This window comes from Diabrotica undecimpunctata, chromosome 8, assembly GCF_040954645.1.
Source record: "Diabrotica undecimpunctata isolate CICGRU chromosome 8, icDiaUnde3, whole genome shotgun sequence".
NCBI lineage: Eukaryota > Metazoa > Arthropoda > Insecta > Coleoptera > Chrysomelidae > Diabrotica > Diabrotica undecimpunctata.
The window spans coordinates 135,903,632-135,921,101 of record NC_092810.1 but is presented as its reverse complement, the minus strand read 5'-3'; the positions used below and the strand labels follow the sequence as shown (position 1 = coordinate 135,921,101).

At 34.1% G+C, this 17,470-nt stretch overlaps 1 protein-coding gene across 1 annotated transcript in view; it reads right to left on the bottom strand.

Annotated features, from left to right (window-relative positions):
* Positions 1-17,470, bottom strand: part of LOC140448607 (putative fatty acyl-CoA reductase CG5065) — a 58,899-nt gene that overhangs the window by 9,149 nt on the left and 32,280 nt on the right. Inside the window, exons 6-7 of the mRNA XM_072541699.1 lie at positions 16,064-16,172; positions 4,083-4,325 (exon numbers count right to left, since the gene is read on the bottom strand). Coding sequence (XP_072397800.1) covers positions 4,229-4,325; positions 16,064-16,172 — 206 coding nt within the window. The 3' untranslated portion in view covers positions 4,083-4,228. The remainder of the gene's footprint in view (positions 1-4,082; positions 4,326-16,063; positions 16,173-17,470) is intronic.

Sequence of the window (17,470 nt, the reverse complement as noted above, 5' to 3'; positions counted from 1 at the left end):
GGAATATTTATCTTGCCTTTTCTATTTTATATATTTGATTTTGTACTTTGTATCTAAGTAGTTCTTTTCGGTAAGTCAAAGAGCTCTTAGAAGTATTTCTCTGATATCTGACTTGTTATTTTATTGTGTGTCTAAGTCGTTCTTTTCCGGTAAGTCAAAAGAACCCTTAGAAATATTTTCATATCGCATTATTATTTCTGATATTTTATCTATGATATTTTCTTCCGTAAGTTAAGAAAATACTTATATATTTGTCTATTTCATTTTTCCATTTTTTGCTAAGCTGTTTCTTCCGTAACTCAAGAAACACTTAGCAATATTTTCACATCTTTTCTATATTTGATTTTTCTTATTTTCTATTATAAGTCGTTTCTTCCATAAGTCAAGAAACACTTATAAATATTTGTGCATTTATTTTACTATATTTGATTCTCTTGTTTATTTTCTGTTCTAAGTTGTTTCTTCCGTAAGTCAAGAAACACTTAGACATATTTCTATAATCTGTTTCATTTTTGCATTTCTCGTTTTATATTTTGAGTATTTTATTTTTCCACTCTAAGTCGTTTCTTCCGTAATTCAAGAAACACTTAGAAATATTTCCATATTTTACTCTCACATTTACATATTTCATTTATCTATATTTCTGTCCTAAGTTGTTTCTTCCGTAAGTCAAGAAACACTTAGAAACATTTTTCTTTGCATTATATTTTTATACCATTTAATTTACTTGTTTACTAAGTTATTCCTTCCGTAAGTCAAGGAATACTTAGATCATTTTTACCTATCTGTTTTCCATTTTTGCTGTGTTACTTTGTAACTGTTCCTTGGAACCGTTACCTATAACAGATATTTGTCACTGGAACTGTTATTTATAACAGCGGTGGTATTTAACCTTTCTACCAGCGACAAACCAAAGATGGTGAATACCCGATCCAATTCCGGGGATAGGAAGAAGCCCGAAGAGCCGGCGATGGGTCCTACAGGCCCAAATGCCCCCTCTCGGCAACAAAGTCACCGTAAACAGTAAATGCTTAAAATGTCTAAGACTAGCACTGACTGTTCGAAATTATCAAAATTAAAGACACCGATAATAACGAAGAGAAGGATAAATATAAAATAACAAAGAGAGTTAAAGACTTCTGCAAAACCTTGTACAGAACAAACTTTTTAGCATCAGTCCAAATCAGCTTAATATGATTGAACTCACAATGGTAGAGTGGCAAACATAAAACGGTTTTATTTTGAGCTTTTGCCATTTCATCAATCTAATATTTGTTATATTTAGCCTCACGTGGTGCCACTAATTATAAAAATTCATCCTTAAGCATGTCCTCATCGAAGTCGATATTTATTTTTTGCTTTGTCCATACTGTAGTAGATACTTTCTCACTTTTTCGCGAAGGGCAAGGAGCATTGTCGAGAACTATTACATAGTTGTCTTCTACAAGGGATAAATTATTTGTAAATGACTTTTCAAAGCCGTCAGAGTTCATTTCCCCGTGATAGTCGCCACTCTTTTTTGATTCAAACATCCATAGGGCATCTTCTACACAACCTGTTTCACTCCCAATATGTCTACTAATCAGTCTTTTTCACCTGCCAGATGGACTTTTGAGACCTGCTGACCTGACAAAAACTCCTACCTGAAAGATTTAACCGTTTGTCAACCCACATATCAGATTTTGTATGTCCTGCATTTACCCACGTTTCATCTAAATAATAAATTTTCCGTTTTTCCTCCCGAAATTTTTTAATGCATTTTAAAAAACTTCGCCTTCATAAAATAATCTCTTTTCGTTCTAATAAAGCACTGTTTCTATCCTTACATACGTACGGGTTTAAAATCTAATGATTTTAGAAATTTATGGAAAGTACTGCCTTTAAAATTTGGGAAGCTTTCGTCGTCATTAACAGCTATAAGAACTTTATCTATAGTTGGTATCTAGTTTCGAAAAAAAATTTATGTACAATTCTTTGTATAGCAGTTTTATCAAAATCGTTCATTTTGTTCAATATGCTTTTTTTGGGGTTTTTCTAGTACTTTTCTTTTTCCTAATAATTCTGTACACAGAAGCTTCACCTACAATACTCCGCTGGTAGAAGCAGTCTGTTTACCTATTTTCGATATTAAAGCTGTAGGACGCGATTCCATTGTCGATGTATAAATATTATATAGTATAACACTTTGCCGTACTACTAAATGCACGTAATTTTGACTACTTTTTTGGAGTAAATTCCTCCGCAGAATCTGTAAAATTCGACATTGTTTATAAAACTATAAACAACTAGACCGCAACACTGTAGAAAGTATAAAAAATGATTAGTATACTTAGATATTTTGCATATAATGCATAAAAAATGCAAAAATGTCAAATTTTGCATATTTTTATAAAAGTGAGCATAAAGTGCATATCATTTCAAAATTTGGTGTTAACTATATATTTTTATATTCAAACTTACAGATAGCATGAAAATGCCAATATTTAATTTTGTTTTATAATTACTTGGTATTCAAATTCTTGGTATAGTAACTAATAAAAAACAGCGGCTTACAGTTTTCTCACGTTTTGTTCTGGAATTAAGGGTTTGTGTTTGCCAGTTTATGTCTCTAGGTAAAAATTTTTATTTTGACGGTCAGTTTCACTTGGTTTCACTTTTGTTGTAAAATTGGATGCGCAAACAACGTGTATTTCTAATTGTGAATAATAATTGTGCTTTGAAAATGCGCCAAAAATAAGCAATATTTCAACTTGGATAAAACCTTACAAAGAGCTATCTATGGATATGGATAAAGTTTATTGCTCATGTTGTGGCAAAACCGTAAGTACATACGTATTTTTTTTTATTTTATTTTTAAAATTTACACGGTGATACAAACAAAGATTTTAAAATTGGAGATTGTGTTTAAGAAAAGTACCGACACAGGTCTACTTCGCAATAAATCGATGTCTTTTTTCTTTTTTCAAGCATTTTTTAAACTCCTTGCGATAAAAAATAGGATACCTATTTAAAATTCAAATCATTCAATAGTCTACTGAAAGGTCGCTAACATTTTTTTCTAACAATAGCATAGTTTGCTTTAATTTTGCTAAAAGCAAAAACATATCATATTATGGACTTAATTAATGAAGTGCTTTTAATTTATGCTCCCAGTATTTTTTCTTTAAATGTAAACAGAAAAGATCAAGAGCCTCTTGTAAATATTTGGGGGTTTTTCCTTCTTGCATAGTGATTTCTTGACATTTTCAAGATTACTACACCGATTTTTATTTGATTTAATTTAAATATTTTAATTGTTATTCAAAACGGTTCATTTTTAGTTTATTTCTACAATCTTAGATTTTAAAAATGGGTACAACTATAGAATATTTATATTCTTTTTTAGATTTCATCTAAACAAAAAATTCAAATAGATCAGCATGTCAGAACCGCGAAACATTTAGCTAAAAAGTAAAAACCACATCCGGTGAAAAATATCAACCTTCAGTGTGCAAGTGCTTTCAGTCAAGTTCCAAAAAACAAACCGAACAAGGAACTTTTAACGAAGACTTGTGTCGTGCATTAGTATCTTGTAATATACCGCTTTCAAAATTATCTAATGAAAACTTCAGTTCTTTTTTAAAAAAATATTGCAAACAAAACATTTCCAGTGAACGAACTCTAAAGAGAAATAATGTCAATTTGTTATACTCCTCAGTTGTCCACTGATATTACTATTTATTTTTAAGATGGAAAAATTTCTTTTACATACCAACAAGATGAATTGAGGTAACATTTTATTAATTTTGGATTTCTATTCTCGTTGAATAGACTTTATAGTGCTCCTGATTAGTGAACCTGTGTTGTGTGTTGCTTATGCATTGTGTTTGATAGCAAATGATGTGCTTACAGGGTTTCTTATTCTGTTATTGTGGGTATACTCTTGTTGGTGACTTCCTCTATAAGTTTCAGAACCTTATAGGTATATCAGTGCTAAAGATAGTTTACAGTCGTAAAAATGTTAAAGTATGGCAAAAAACAAAGCCATAAAAAGAGTATAAAGCCATGTAGAATAAGTTATGGCTTATGTTTTTTATACTCACCGTGGTTTCTGCCCAGTGATTCTTAATACCAAGTCAACAAGTAGTGATGGAAATATATGGAAAAAAAATACTTCAATGTAAAATCTATGAAATTTTGTATTATAGTCGAGACGGGATACCGCAACATTTGCGAATATGGAACTTCACTAAAAAGTTTTTTTCCCAACTATTGCCATTTCTTCAATACTGATACTGGCTATATTGCTATAGGACATATTGTAAACTTCTACAGGATCAGAAGCCCTAAAAAAGGTTTATATTAGTTTAAACCAATATGACCTTTAAATATCTATTTACATATATAAAATTTACAATGACAGTGACATCTCACGCTGTAAGTCCAGTCACATAACGGCGCCATCTAGGAAAAAAATCTGAACTACCACCATTTGACATTTCAATCATATTTTGTTCTTGAAACGATACGTTTTAATAATAATTCTGTATTAATGATATATCGCCACTCTTTACGGTTCTGTACTTCTTGTTACCGTGAAGAGTGGCGAAAAATGAGAGAAACCTATGTCCAGCAGTGGACAGAAGAGGTTGCATGATGATGATGATTAATGATATATTAATATAATTAATTTTAATAATATTTTTAAGGTATAATTTATTATATTATATTTATTATATTAAAACAATGTAAGGGTTTAAGTTATTTTAGATTTAAAATCTTCTTTCCTAGCGCCATCTAGTAAAGAAAATCTGAACTACTTAAATCTGACATTTCATTCAAATTTTGTTTTTGAAATAATACGTTCAATTAAAAATACTAACAATATTAATTACATATATTTATACATATTAATTACATAGATAATTAATAATATGAATATTCATTATTTTTTTTGCAAAATTTGACAAAAATCTTGGTTTCTCTAATTTAAAGATAAGATTTATTTTGTAAAATAATTTATATGTTAATTTATATTATTTTTTCTTTTGAAACGATACAATTCATTTATTGCTAACAATTGTGGTTAATGACGTATAATCAATATTATACCGCATACGTCACTGGTTTATAAAGGCTATAGCGGGATAATATGGTCAAAAGTGCCCCTGCACCGATCAGCATCGCGACTTGTGATTTCAATAAAGCATATAAAAACATGACTTCATACAAATTTTTCGCTTCCTAGAGCTCATAGAACCTCTTGAATATAAAAAAGAAGCTTTTTTGACTGTTATTTTTTTCTGGACGCATTTTGCTTTAAAAAAATCTGAAAAAATTCATGAAGATGTATCTTTTGAATACAAAATAGCCTAATTTTTTTCAAATGTTTATATTGAAAATTGAGCTCAGGAAAAATCATTGAAATTTTCTGTGTATTTTTCTTTTCGTTTTTTTAAATGGCCAAGGCAGAATTTTCAATTTGTGAGCGGAAAGCATCAAAAAATAAAAAAAAAACCCCTTTTTTACTCATTTATTTGCACATTTCCTTAAAACTCAGTTGATAATTCAATATGTTTTCCTCCACATTATCACATTCTTTTGTAAAAGTCCCCATTTAACTCTTTTATAGAGATAAAATTCGAAAATACCACGTTTTTTATCCTTTTCGCACTTTTTTACCTTACCTCAAAATCAAATAGTTAGATGTAAGCTTTTCCATCTATTTTCTTACGGGCTATGAATCATTATTGTTAAAATAATCATTTTTAACTTACAAATTCTAAAATTGCCAAAAAATCGTGTTTTTTTTAATAGTTTCCTACTTTATTGGCTCATAACCTTAAATCTAGTAGATAAATGATCGAATTTCCGCGTATTTTTGATCGTACCCTTCAATTTTGTTCTACCAGTTGTCCTGTTTTTCTTAAATGGTCAAAACTCGGAAGAAACCTATAGCTTTATGATTGACCCTTCCTCAACAATTGTTTTTATCGCTTTTAATCGCATATCACTTTTGGTGCGCAAGCCTTAGATAGTAATGCATATTGCCTACATATTATAGTCTAGTGCCAAATGTTTATCAAAATAAATAAGTTACTAGATAATGATAGAGCACGCCTATGGGATATATCATCCCTTTGTCCTAAAATTTGTTGCGAGTTAATATCGAAAATCTCGAGTCGTATTGAAATTCTTGAAGTAGTTGGTCAAATCAAAGTTTAAAGCTGAATATTATAATTGCCATGTATTGTCATGAATGTAAAATATCCTATAGGCGCGCGTATCGTACTCTATGACCTATGATACTCTTTAAGACGAAAGCAGTGGCGACAACAATGTCTGCTACGCGCATGATCCGTAACTATGACAACGACAATGGGAGTATGCGCGTTGCAGACATTGTTTCTGTCATCACTGCTTTCGCCTTGATGTCGCCTTCGTATCGCCTTCGTGCTGCCGTCGACTTCGTATCGCTTTGACTGTCTTAGCCTTATTATCAAATAATCCTCTTCTCCTAAAATCCGTTGCAATATTATCGAGGATCTTGAAAACTATCAATCACATGGAAAAGTATCGAAAGAATCGAGTATATTAAAGTATCACATAGGCGCGCGTATGCGCACGCCATCAGTTACGATATCCTCGAACTTAAATTATCAAAGTGCGATATGTATCAATATTTAGGACTAAAATGTAATTGAATGTTTAAACTGTTAATTTAAATAACCTATTTTATAAAAAAAATAATATTCTTGTAATATCGATGTGATCATAGAGATATATCACTTTATCCAATTAACGAGTCAAAAATAGAAAGAATGCTTAGAAACAGTTTTTTCAAGTTTTGACTATTGAAGAAAAAAAAGACGTAAAAAAGTGGTATAACAAAATTGAAGGGCGCGATCAAAAATACGCGGAAATTCGATCATTTAGCTACTAGATTTCAAGGTTATGAGCCAATAAAGTGGGAAAATATTAGAAAACACGATAAAAAAATAATTATTTTATTAATGATGATTCATAGCCCTTAAGAAAATAGATGGAAAAGCATACATCTAACTATTTGATTTGACGTAAGTTAAAAAAGTACGAAAGGGATAAAAAACGTGGTATTTTCGAATTTTATCTTTATGACAGAGTTAAATGGGGACTTTTACAAAAGAATGTGATAATGTTTAAGAAAAATTGTTGAATTTTTAACTGAGTTTTGAGGTAATGTGCAATTAAATGTGTAAAAAAGGTTTTTTTTATTTTTCGATGCTTTTCGCTCAGAAATAGAAAATTCTGCCTTGGCCATTTAAAAGAACGAAAAAAAATACATAAAAAATTACTATTTAAAATTTAGCCAAAAATTATTAACATAACCTAAGAAATTATTGAAAATTTTAATAATTTTTCCTGAGCTTAATTTTCAATATAAAAATTTGAAAATAATTGGGCTTTTTTGTATTTAAGAGATACATCTTCATGAATTTTTTAGATTTTTTAAAGCAAAATTGCGCCCAGAAAAAAATAAAGTCGAAAAAAGCTTCTTTTTAGATTTAAGAGGTTCTATGGGCTCTGGGAAGCTGAAATTTGCATGAAGTCAGTTTTTATATGCTTTATTAAATGCACAAGTCACGGTGCTGATCGTTGCGGGGGCACTTTTGACCATCTTATACCACTATAGCCTTTATAAAGAAATATTTATTAAATATATTTATTTAACAAAGAAACATTGGTTATACGATTGTAAAAATCCGACATTTGTATAGAATAAAGTCTGATTTCATAATGACATCCTAAACTAATGTCACACTCCACACCCGGTTTCATAATACATACCTACAGCTTTTTTCATTGTCATTTCATATCTATGATTCGTAGATACCCGGTATCTATCATTCGTTAACTATAGTGACCGTAACCATAGAAGGGGTTGGAAACACGAGAAAGAGGCCTATGTTCAGCAGTGGACTTTTGAGGTTGGATGATGATGTCTTTCCATTTGATACTAACCAGTTTTTATCCACGTTTCTCTCATTGCTCGACATATTGTTTGCAAATATTGTAATAGGACTGTTCAGCAGTAATTGTTTCTTTGAATCCGTGGTATAAAACATTGTCTATCTTTCCCTAAGTTCTTTGAATTCATTACATTCCTAGGAGATACTATTTTCTACGCGATATAAGGAAAACCTTCCTGGACTTATGATTTATTTATTTTGAAGCTATTTTATTGTAGTAATTTAATAATAATTACTGTCTCTATTGGAAATTATTCACAATTTTTTGTTCAAAATACGTTTATATTGACGTTTTGAATTCCACTGCGTTTTTAAAATTATTTCGTATTTTCGTTAAATTTCTAATTTTTCTGGTCTTGATTTAAAACGACCTTAGGGTCTAGTATAGTTAAAAATTCTTCCTGTTTTGTAATCTTAACATTCCTAATACCAAGTCAATTTTAAAACACCTAGTACCAGGTAGGGCGAATTATTGTTCCAGTATTTTTTTGTAATAATATACAAAATTATTAATAAAATGATATAAAATCCCCCTAGTGGTGGACGGATGAGATAGAAGGTCTACGGGAGAGATGACTCACAGATCGAAGGAATTATACGAGAAGCCAGGGCAGCCTCGAGCTCAAAGAAATATATACAGATCTAAAGAAAACACTAAACAAAAAAATAAAAGAAGAGAAAAGTGGCAGACCCTGATAAAGGCATTGGACGAGGATATATGGGGCGATGCGTACAAGATAACCATGAAGACGCTTAAGATAATCGCGCCATATAGACTCGACGTAGACCAGCGGATGGAATCAGCCGAACTCCTCTTCCGTACCAAGGACGTACAAAATTTTATACAGATATTTCCAACGATGGTAGAGGAGTTCACGGAAGAGGAAATAAGAACCGCTGGTCAGGAGATGAAGGCAGGGAAAGCTCCCGGCCCTGACGGGCTGCTACCAGAGGCAATAAAAGTAATAGTAACGGAGAAAACAGGCTTGATCAGAAGAATATACAACGACCTACAGCAGAGGCAAGAGTTTCCCAGGGACTTAAAAGAAGCAAACTTGGTTCTGCTGTTAAAGCCTGGGAAACCCCCGACTCAGCAGCCTTTTATCGGCCAATATGCCTCCTGGACTGCCTTGGTAAGTTCTATGAAAGACTTATCAAGAGGAGGCTGGAGGGCGTGTTGGAAGATGAGAGAGTGCTTTCAAACCAACAATACGGATTCTGAAAAGGCAGGCAGGCAGAAAAAGGCAACCTGGATAAGGGACGCGGCTAAGACAAGCAAGAAAAGATGGGTGGTCCTTCTTCTGCTGGACATAAGAAATGCTTTTAATTCAGTAAACTGGGGCCTCATAGTAGAATCGTCGAATTTGGGGCTCCAGAGTATATGTCCAATATAATAAAGTACTACCTATCAGAAAGATGCGTACGCACATCCAAGAAGAAAAAAAAAAGAAATGACCGCGGGAGTACCCAGGGGTCAGTCTTGACCCCTGGGTGAAGAGAGGAGTGAGAGCGATAGCATACGCGGACGATCTAGCCCTACTGGTCAAAGACGATATGAATTGGGGAATAACAGAAAAGGTAAATAAATCGATAAGAATGACCGCGGCGTGGATGGAGAAGAACGACCTAAAATTAGCAGTAGGAAACACATAATAATCTTGAGGGGACCAAGAAAAAGAAACGATATAATCTTTGAATATCAAGGCTCCGAAATAAGACCCCAAAGGACAGTCAGGTACTTAGGAATAACCTTCGATGACAGACTCTTTTTCGGACAGCATGTGCAAGAAGCATGTCGAAAGGCGGAAGAAAGGACCTCAACACTGAACAAGTTAATGCCCAACATCGTGGGCCTGGATCCCAAAAGAGGACAGTCATGCTCAAATCAATACTGTCCATAATACTATACGGGGCCCCAGTGTGGCACGAGGTCCTTCGGATAAAAAATATAAAGACATGCTAATTAGGGCTCAGAGGAGCCCTAATGCTAATTAAGGCTCAGAGGAAACCTCTGATCACGGTGTGCAGTGCGTACAGGCCTGTATCAACCATTGCCTTACAGGTGGTGGCTGGTTCTGTAACGGTGCACATCTTGACCAGGGAGAGAGTTCGAATATACCAAAGGGGCAACAAAGCGATAGGTTTATGGCCACAGGAAAGAGCTACAAGTCTAGAGACGTGGCAGAGGGAATGGGCTGCCGAAGTCGGGAAGGCTGCCTGGACGAGATCCCTGATCCCGGACGTAGTGAGGTTGTACGGGTGTCGACATCGGCGCGTCAACTATTACTTCACACAGTTTTTGGCAGGGCATGGATCGTTCAGGAAATATACCCATCATATAGGGAAAACCTAGAACGATCTATGAGTCACCCCACTGAGTGCGGGGTGGTCGATGACACGCGGCATGTCGTATTCGTATGCCCCGCATATTACTCAGGGCGTACCGAGCTGCAGCTGGGCCTGGGATCCCCTGTAGGCGAACCTCGCGAGCTAATTGATAAAGCTATCAACAGCAAGTTTGAAACTAAATGGCTAGGACACGAAATACAAGATACAAAAACGCATACAATACTGTATAGCGGAAAAGAGAGCGGAAAGAAAGAGTTCGGAGTAGCTTTCATTGTTGACAATAAGATAAAACACGCCATATTAGATTCCAAAGCAGTGAATGAGAGACTATGTAAACTAAGAATAAAAACAAAATTCTTTAATCTCTCAATCATTAACATACATTGCCCAACAGAAGAACATAGCATGAAAATAAAAGAAGATTTCTAGGAAGTGTTAGACAAAGTATACCACAGCTCACCAAGAAACGACATCAAGATCGTACTAGGAGATATGAATGCTCAAATAGCAATAGAATTTTTTCCCACACCCCGACATACACAAAACGACATGGATTATGCCTGGAGGAACAACCGCCAACCAAATTGATCATGTCTTGATAGACAAACGTACCGCAACAAGCATACAAGATGTGAAGAGCCGAAGAGGAGCATGCTGCGGATCTGACCATCTCCTAGTACAGATAAAATACATATGCAGAAAAAATTCAGAGAAACGGGAGGGAAAGACAGGAACAAAGAACAGAACAGCTAGATATACAAAAATTGAAACAACAAGATGTCAAACAGAACTATGAGAGAGAAATAACACAAACACTGACAGACGCAGGCAGTCTAGGCACCGAAGAACATTGGGAAGAAATCAAAACAAAAGTTATTGACGCAGCAAGAAAAATCATAGACAAGAAAAAGAAAAATACAAAAAGGGAATGGTTCAATGACGAGTGTAATAAGGCCATACAAAAAAAATGAAAAACACAAGAAATATATGGAAAGAAAAACCAGAGAAAGAAGGGCAAGTTACCAAGATGCAAGACGGAGGGCCGATAAAATATGCCGAACAAGGAAAAGAAAATACGAAAACGGCAATATACAGAAAATGGAAGAAAATCTTCAAAGCAACAATATAAGACAGGCATACAGATATCTACGCAATTTAAGAGAAGGATACAAACCCCAAACAAATCTATGCAGAAATCAAGAAGGGCAAATAACCAGTGATCCAAAAGAAATAAAATCAGTCTGGAAAACCTATTTCCAAATTCTTTTAGGGACACAAGAACATGAAGAGCATATGGACATGCATCACAATGAGGGAGACACCGAAAATATAGAACACCTGATGGAAGAGGTAAAACAGGCAATACGAGCACAAAAGAACAATAAGGCTCCAGGTATTGACAACGTCCCCCCTGAGCTATATAAATTAGGTTGCGATCACCTAGTAGGACAAATGCATATGCTCATGAACAAGATTTGGAATGATGAAAAGATCCTAATGATTGGAAAACCGGGATTATATGCCCAATCTATAAAAAAGGGGATAAACTGAAATGCGAAAATTATCGCGGCATAACCCTCTTGTACACGGCGTACAAAATTTTTATTTACATACTAAACAAACGACTCCAACAACTAACTGAAAATATTGTCGGGGAATATCAAACCGGTTTCCGACAAGGAAGATCTACAACTGACCAACTATTCACAGCGAAACAAATTTTAAACAAATCGTGGGAATACGACATTGGCGTCCACAACATATTCATAGATTTAAAACAAGCCTACGAGTCAATTAATAGGAACAAGTTATATCAAATATTGCAGAGCTTTACTATCCCCCAAAACTAGATCCGACTGGTAAAACAACAATGGATTCATCAATAGCAACTGTCAGAGTCCAAAATGAGCTCACTGAAAACTTTACAATAATCCAAGGATTAAAGCAAGGAGACGGGCTGGCACCGACACTATTCAACCTGACCTTGGAATATGTGATAAAACAGCTGAATATAGGAAGAGGTAATCTTCTAACAAATAAATCAATACAGATTGCCGCAAGTTTACACAGGCAAGAGCTAGGGGAAAACAGACGCACAATTGAATTAGAGGACGATATTGAAACGGTAGAAAGTTTCACATATTTAGGAGTTGCATTAAACACGGATGGAACAGAAGAACCAGAAATCCAAAGAAGAATAGTAAAGGGAAACAAAGCTTATTTTTCACTCGATTATGTGTTCCGCTCCAAAAACACACACTGGAGATCGAAAATCAGGGTCTACAAAACTATTATCAGACCAATAGTTATATTATGCATACGAGACATGGGTGATGACAGAAGAGACAAAAAGAAAACTGAAAGTCTTCGAAAGAAAAGTCCAAAAAAAGACATTTGAACCTATTAACGAAAACGAAATATGAAGATCCAGGTACAACCATGAATTCTACCAACTGTTCAAAGAGACACCAATCTCAGAATTCAATAAACTTCAGAGACTTCGCTGGGCTGGTCATGTAGTAAGAATGGAGATAGAAAGATTGCCGAAAAGAGCACTAGATAGTAAAATGCAGGGCGCAAGACCAAAAGGAAGGCCACGGAAAAGATGGGAGGATGAAGTGGCAGCGGACGCGCAAAATTTGCTAGACGTGAGAACCTGGAGAAGATCGGCGCGGGACCGACAAGGTTGGAGGCATAGTTTATAGGAGGCCAAGGCCCGATTTGGGCCGTAGCGCCATTGGAGAGAGAGAGAGAGAGAGAGAGAGAGAGAGAGAGAGAGAGAGAGAGAGAGAGAGAGAGAGAGAGAGAGAGTGAACACGTACAAAGTAGATGTTTTAGCACTGCAGAAAATGCGGTGGACGGGAACTGGCACTCTTGTCAAGAGAACCCATTCCATATATTACAGCTACAATGAAAGCCAACATATGGATGGGATGGGAGTTATTGTTAACCAAAGAACAAAAGCCCTTATTATTGACTTTAAACCCTACAGTCAAAGAATGTGCTGTTTACTTTTAAAAGTGCTTTAATTACAGTTTGATCAATGCACATGCCCCAATTGATGAAAAACCAGAGGAAATAAAAGAACAGTTCTTCGAAGACCTAGAGTAAACCTACACCAGCTGTCGCATAAATAATATTAAGATTGAAATAGGTGATGCACATAGAAATCCAAAAATAGGAAGTGAGCAAGATTTCGTCTCTACGATAGAAAAGCATAGCCTACATAACATCAGTACCTAGCTATAATAGATTACGACTGATAAACTTAGCAGCAGCACTAAATATGACAGTCGTTTACACCTATTTTAAACACAAGAACATACACAAGGTAACCCTGACCTCGCCTGATGAAAGAACAACGAGTCAGATTGATCACATCTTTCGTCAGATTCATGGAAACGACGTAATAAACTGCAGAAGTTATAGTGTTAAAAAATGGAATATACAAAAACTAAGAGATGCAACCATTGCAGAACGGTGCTCGAAAACATCACCAACAAGCTAAGTAATAAAAATGTAAATGAAGAAAAACAGACAAATATAGACTACCTACTGAACCAGAATTAAAGAAGACATTGAAGCAGCAGCAAAAGATCAAATAGAAACAGAAATTTGTGCCCAAAAAAAATCATTGGTTTGACGATGCAGAAAGATGCTTACTTGACGAACTAGAACAACTGTAGAGAGCAGACAAAGAGAAGAAAAGAAAAAAGGATACACAAAAGAAAAAAACGAAGCCACTTAAATTAGGAGCTTGAATATATAGAAAACCTTACCACAGAGAAAGATTCAGAGCATTCAATAAAAAAGTTAAAATCAGCAGGCTCTGGAAAAGTAATGCGTATGTCACAAATCACAACCAATGGACAGAAAACCCTTCCTAGACTTGAGTATAGCAAAGACTAGTAATCAACTTAATGCTTCCTCTATGGTTAAATAATTTTACAGTAAGATTGATGAGTACCAAAATTACCAACATATATATACTGATGCCTCCAAAGCAGTAGAATATGCACTGAACGCCAACTTAGACAGGTGCCTAATAATAACAGATTTCTTAAATTCCATGAGTAGCTTAGGCACCATTTACCCAACTCATCCATTGTTGCCATTGATAAAGAACCATTTGTACCAACTTCAGCAAAAGAATGCGATTGTAAAATTTATGTGGATTCCGTCACATATAGGTATACATGGTAATGAAAGAGTAGATGCTGCCGCGAAATCTTTAGTTAACAACGAAGACTTGATAGAACCTACCTATAAGAAAGATTTTCATCACTGAATAACTCCACATTGAAAGAACGGTGGCTTCAAGAATGGAATCAATCTCAACAAAAACTACGAGACATAAAAACAACAGTTACAAGATGGAAGAATATGTGCAGCAACAGGAAAGACCAAATTATAACAAACATACTGAGATTAGGACATACACTCTTAACACGTAAATACCATATTACTGGAAGTGTTAATCCAACGTGCGGTAAGTGTTTTAACAGTTTAAGTGTCCATCATTGCTTAATCGAATGCCCTGCATATTCAAATAAGAGGAAAAAGTGTAACCTACCGGCAACGCTACGCGAGTGTCTAGAAGAAAAATATGTCTATTCGTCTGTTTTAAGTTTTCTAAAATCAATAGGAATATACAACCAAATTTAAACATTAGTGCGTGTACAAATAAATGTGTAATCTTCTATTAACCAATGTACTTAGTTTAACTTGGATTTATGTATGTAAAAATCTATGAATGTCAAAATCTATATATATTATGTATCCAAAAAGGTAAAAAATTGTAATACCAAGCGACGCTAATAACCTCTTAGGTTGATGCGCCTTAATTGTAAATAAAAAAAAACACAACCATTGGTTTAATATACAATAAATTAGTGCAAATCCTTGCCTATGTTGATGATATCATATTGTTGGGATAAAGGAAAACACTGTACGAGAGGCGTATGTAGCAAGCAAGAAGGATATGAAAATAAGCACGCAACCACAAATTCTACGACCACTTGTTATAGAAAACGACGTCATCGAAGCAATGAACGAATTTGTATACCTGCGAGCGCTCCTTAACACTGAAAATAATACTACTGCAGAAATAAACCGCAGAATTTGCACGGCTAACAGATGCTATTTTAGGCTCAATCTTCTCCTTAAATCCACAATTATATCGAGGAATACAAAAATAAAACTCTACAAAACAATAATACACCCAGTCCTAACATATGGATCAGAGACCCGGACTCTAACAAAAAGGTATGAAAACATGTTAGGATGTTTCGAAAGAAAAGTACTAAGGCGAATCCATGGAGGAGTGAATGACAATTAAGTGTGGAGAAGACGATACAACTTCGAATATTTATAATTTATAATTTATAGAATATACCAGGAACCTGATATCGTTAAACATGATAGGACTTAGGTGGATAGGTCATGTAATGCGGATGGAACAAAATGACTCAGCTAGAAAAACGCTCGTTGGTAGATCCATTGGTCAGATAAGAGGAGGAAGATCCAGAACAAGGTTCCTTGATAACATCGATGAAGACGTGAGAAATATGGGAATATGTGCTTGGCGGCGGAAGACGACTGGAGGGAAATTCTTGAGGTGGCTAGGACCCACACAGGACTGTAAAACCAGAATGATGATGATAATATTTTTTTCGTGTTGCTATTGTATTAAATGTGAAGTACTAGGAAGACAAAATTATACATACTTTTTTATTCCCTGTGACTCGCTTGCCAATATTATTCCTTTTATAACGAAGTCGGCTGGTATATAATCTACTCTGTTCTCTTTATTTCCATAAACTACCCTTATGAGTCCTGTAGAAGAAAATATTTCTTAATGATTTTAAATATAAAGTTTATTACAAAATTTTCTTGGTAATAAAAGCATAAAATTTATGATGAAAATACACAGGAGCGTTTATTTTTGTTCTGAAGCTATTTTCTTGTGGCATTGAAATGCAATTACTATTTTTATTAGAAATCATCCACAATTTAAGTTTATATAAAATAAGTTTATGTAAATACAAAATAAGTTTATTTTTGACGTTTCGATTTCCAATTTTTTCCAAAGTAAACAATTTTTTTTTGTTACTTGCTAAAAAATTCTTTTAATAATTTAATTTTATATGGCTCATTCATATTGACAATTCAGACATACATTATACATTTTAAAGTAGACGACTTTAAAATGATATTGCCAATATTGCTGAGTTGCGTTCCTAGGACGACTTTATTGTAAGATAGATCATTCAATTACATGAAATCAACTTTATCTTGAGGATACACGTTAGAAAAATCATAGCATGTAATTCGTCATTAAAAAGACAACCACATGCCATGACAGTAAAATTCTCCTGTTAGTGTTTCCATAGTAAATCATGAGGGAAAAAACCAGAATAAATACCTCATAATACTATCCCGATATGGTAAGTATTTGGTCTTACATTTAGTAGACTCTCAATAAATAATATATTGGCTACTAATGGAGATAAACTAGAGCCCATTGCTAGACTAAAAATTGTGTTGATAAATTTCACTATTTAGTTAAAAATAAGTATTATCAGTACATCTTGTCAATAACTTCATTATAGCTGATACATTTAGTCCTGTTCTAGTTGTCAATATATCATCATTTTCTAATTTTGTTTTGATTATTTTTAAAGTCTTATCTAATGACACATTTGTAAACAAACTGTTTATGTCAAAATTTACTAAAATAATAATAATAATTATATTATGAGTCATGACAAAGGAAAGAATGACGGTCCTGCAAGTGACAATAGTAGTTTCGTTGATTTTTGCTTCGTAATAACCTTATGATAAACTTAACAAATAATTGGTTAATTACACGTCAGAAAATTCAACAGAGTTCAAAAATAAGTGTTAAAAGTTAAGTGCATACAGGTGATGGTAGTCAATACATTAAATACCGCCAGACACGTAAGATAGAACTATTTTAATAATTTTAAGTTTTGAGTAAATAAATAATTGTGTGAAAGATTAAAAAACTGGTTTTGGCGAATGTTTTAAGTGCGAGGGGTCGACCCGCTTGGCATTCCTAGGCGTTTTTTGTTTTTTTTTTGGCAGATAAGAAAGTAATTAGAGCCGACAAG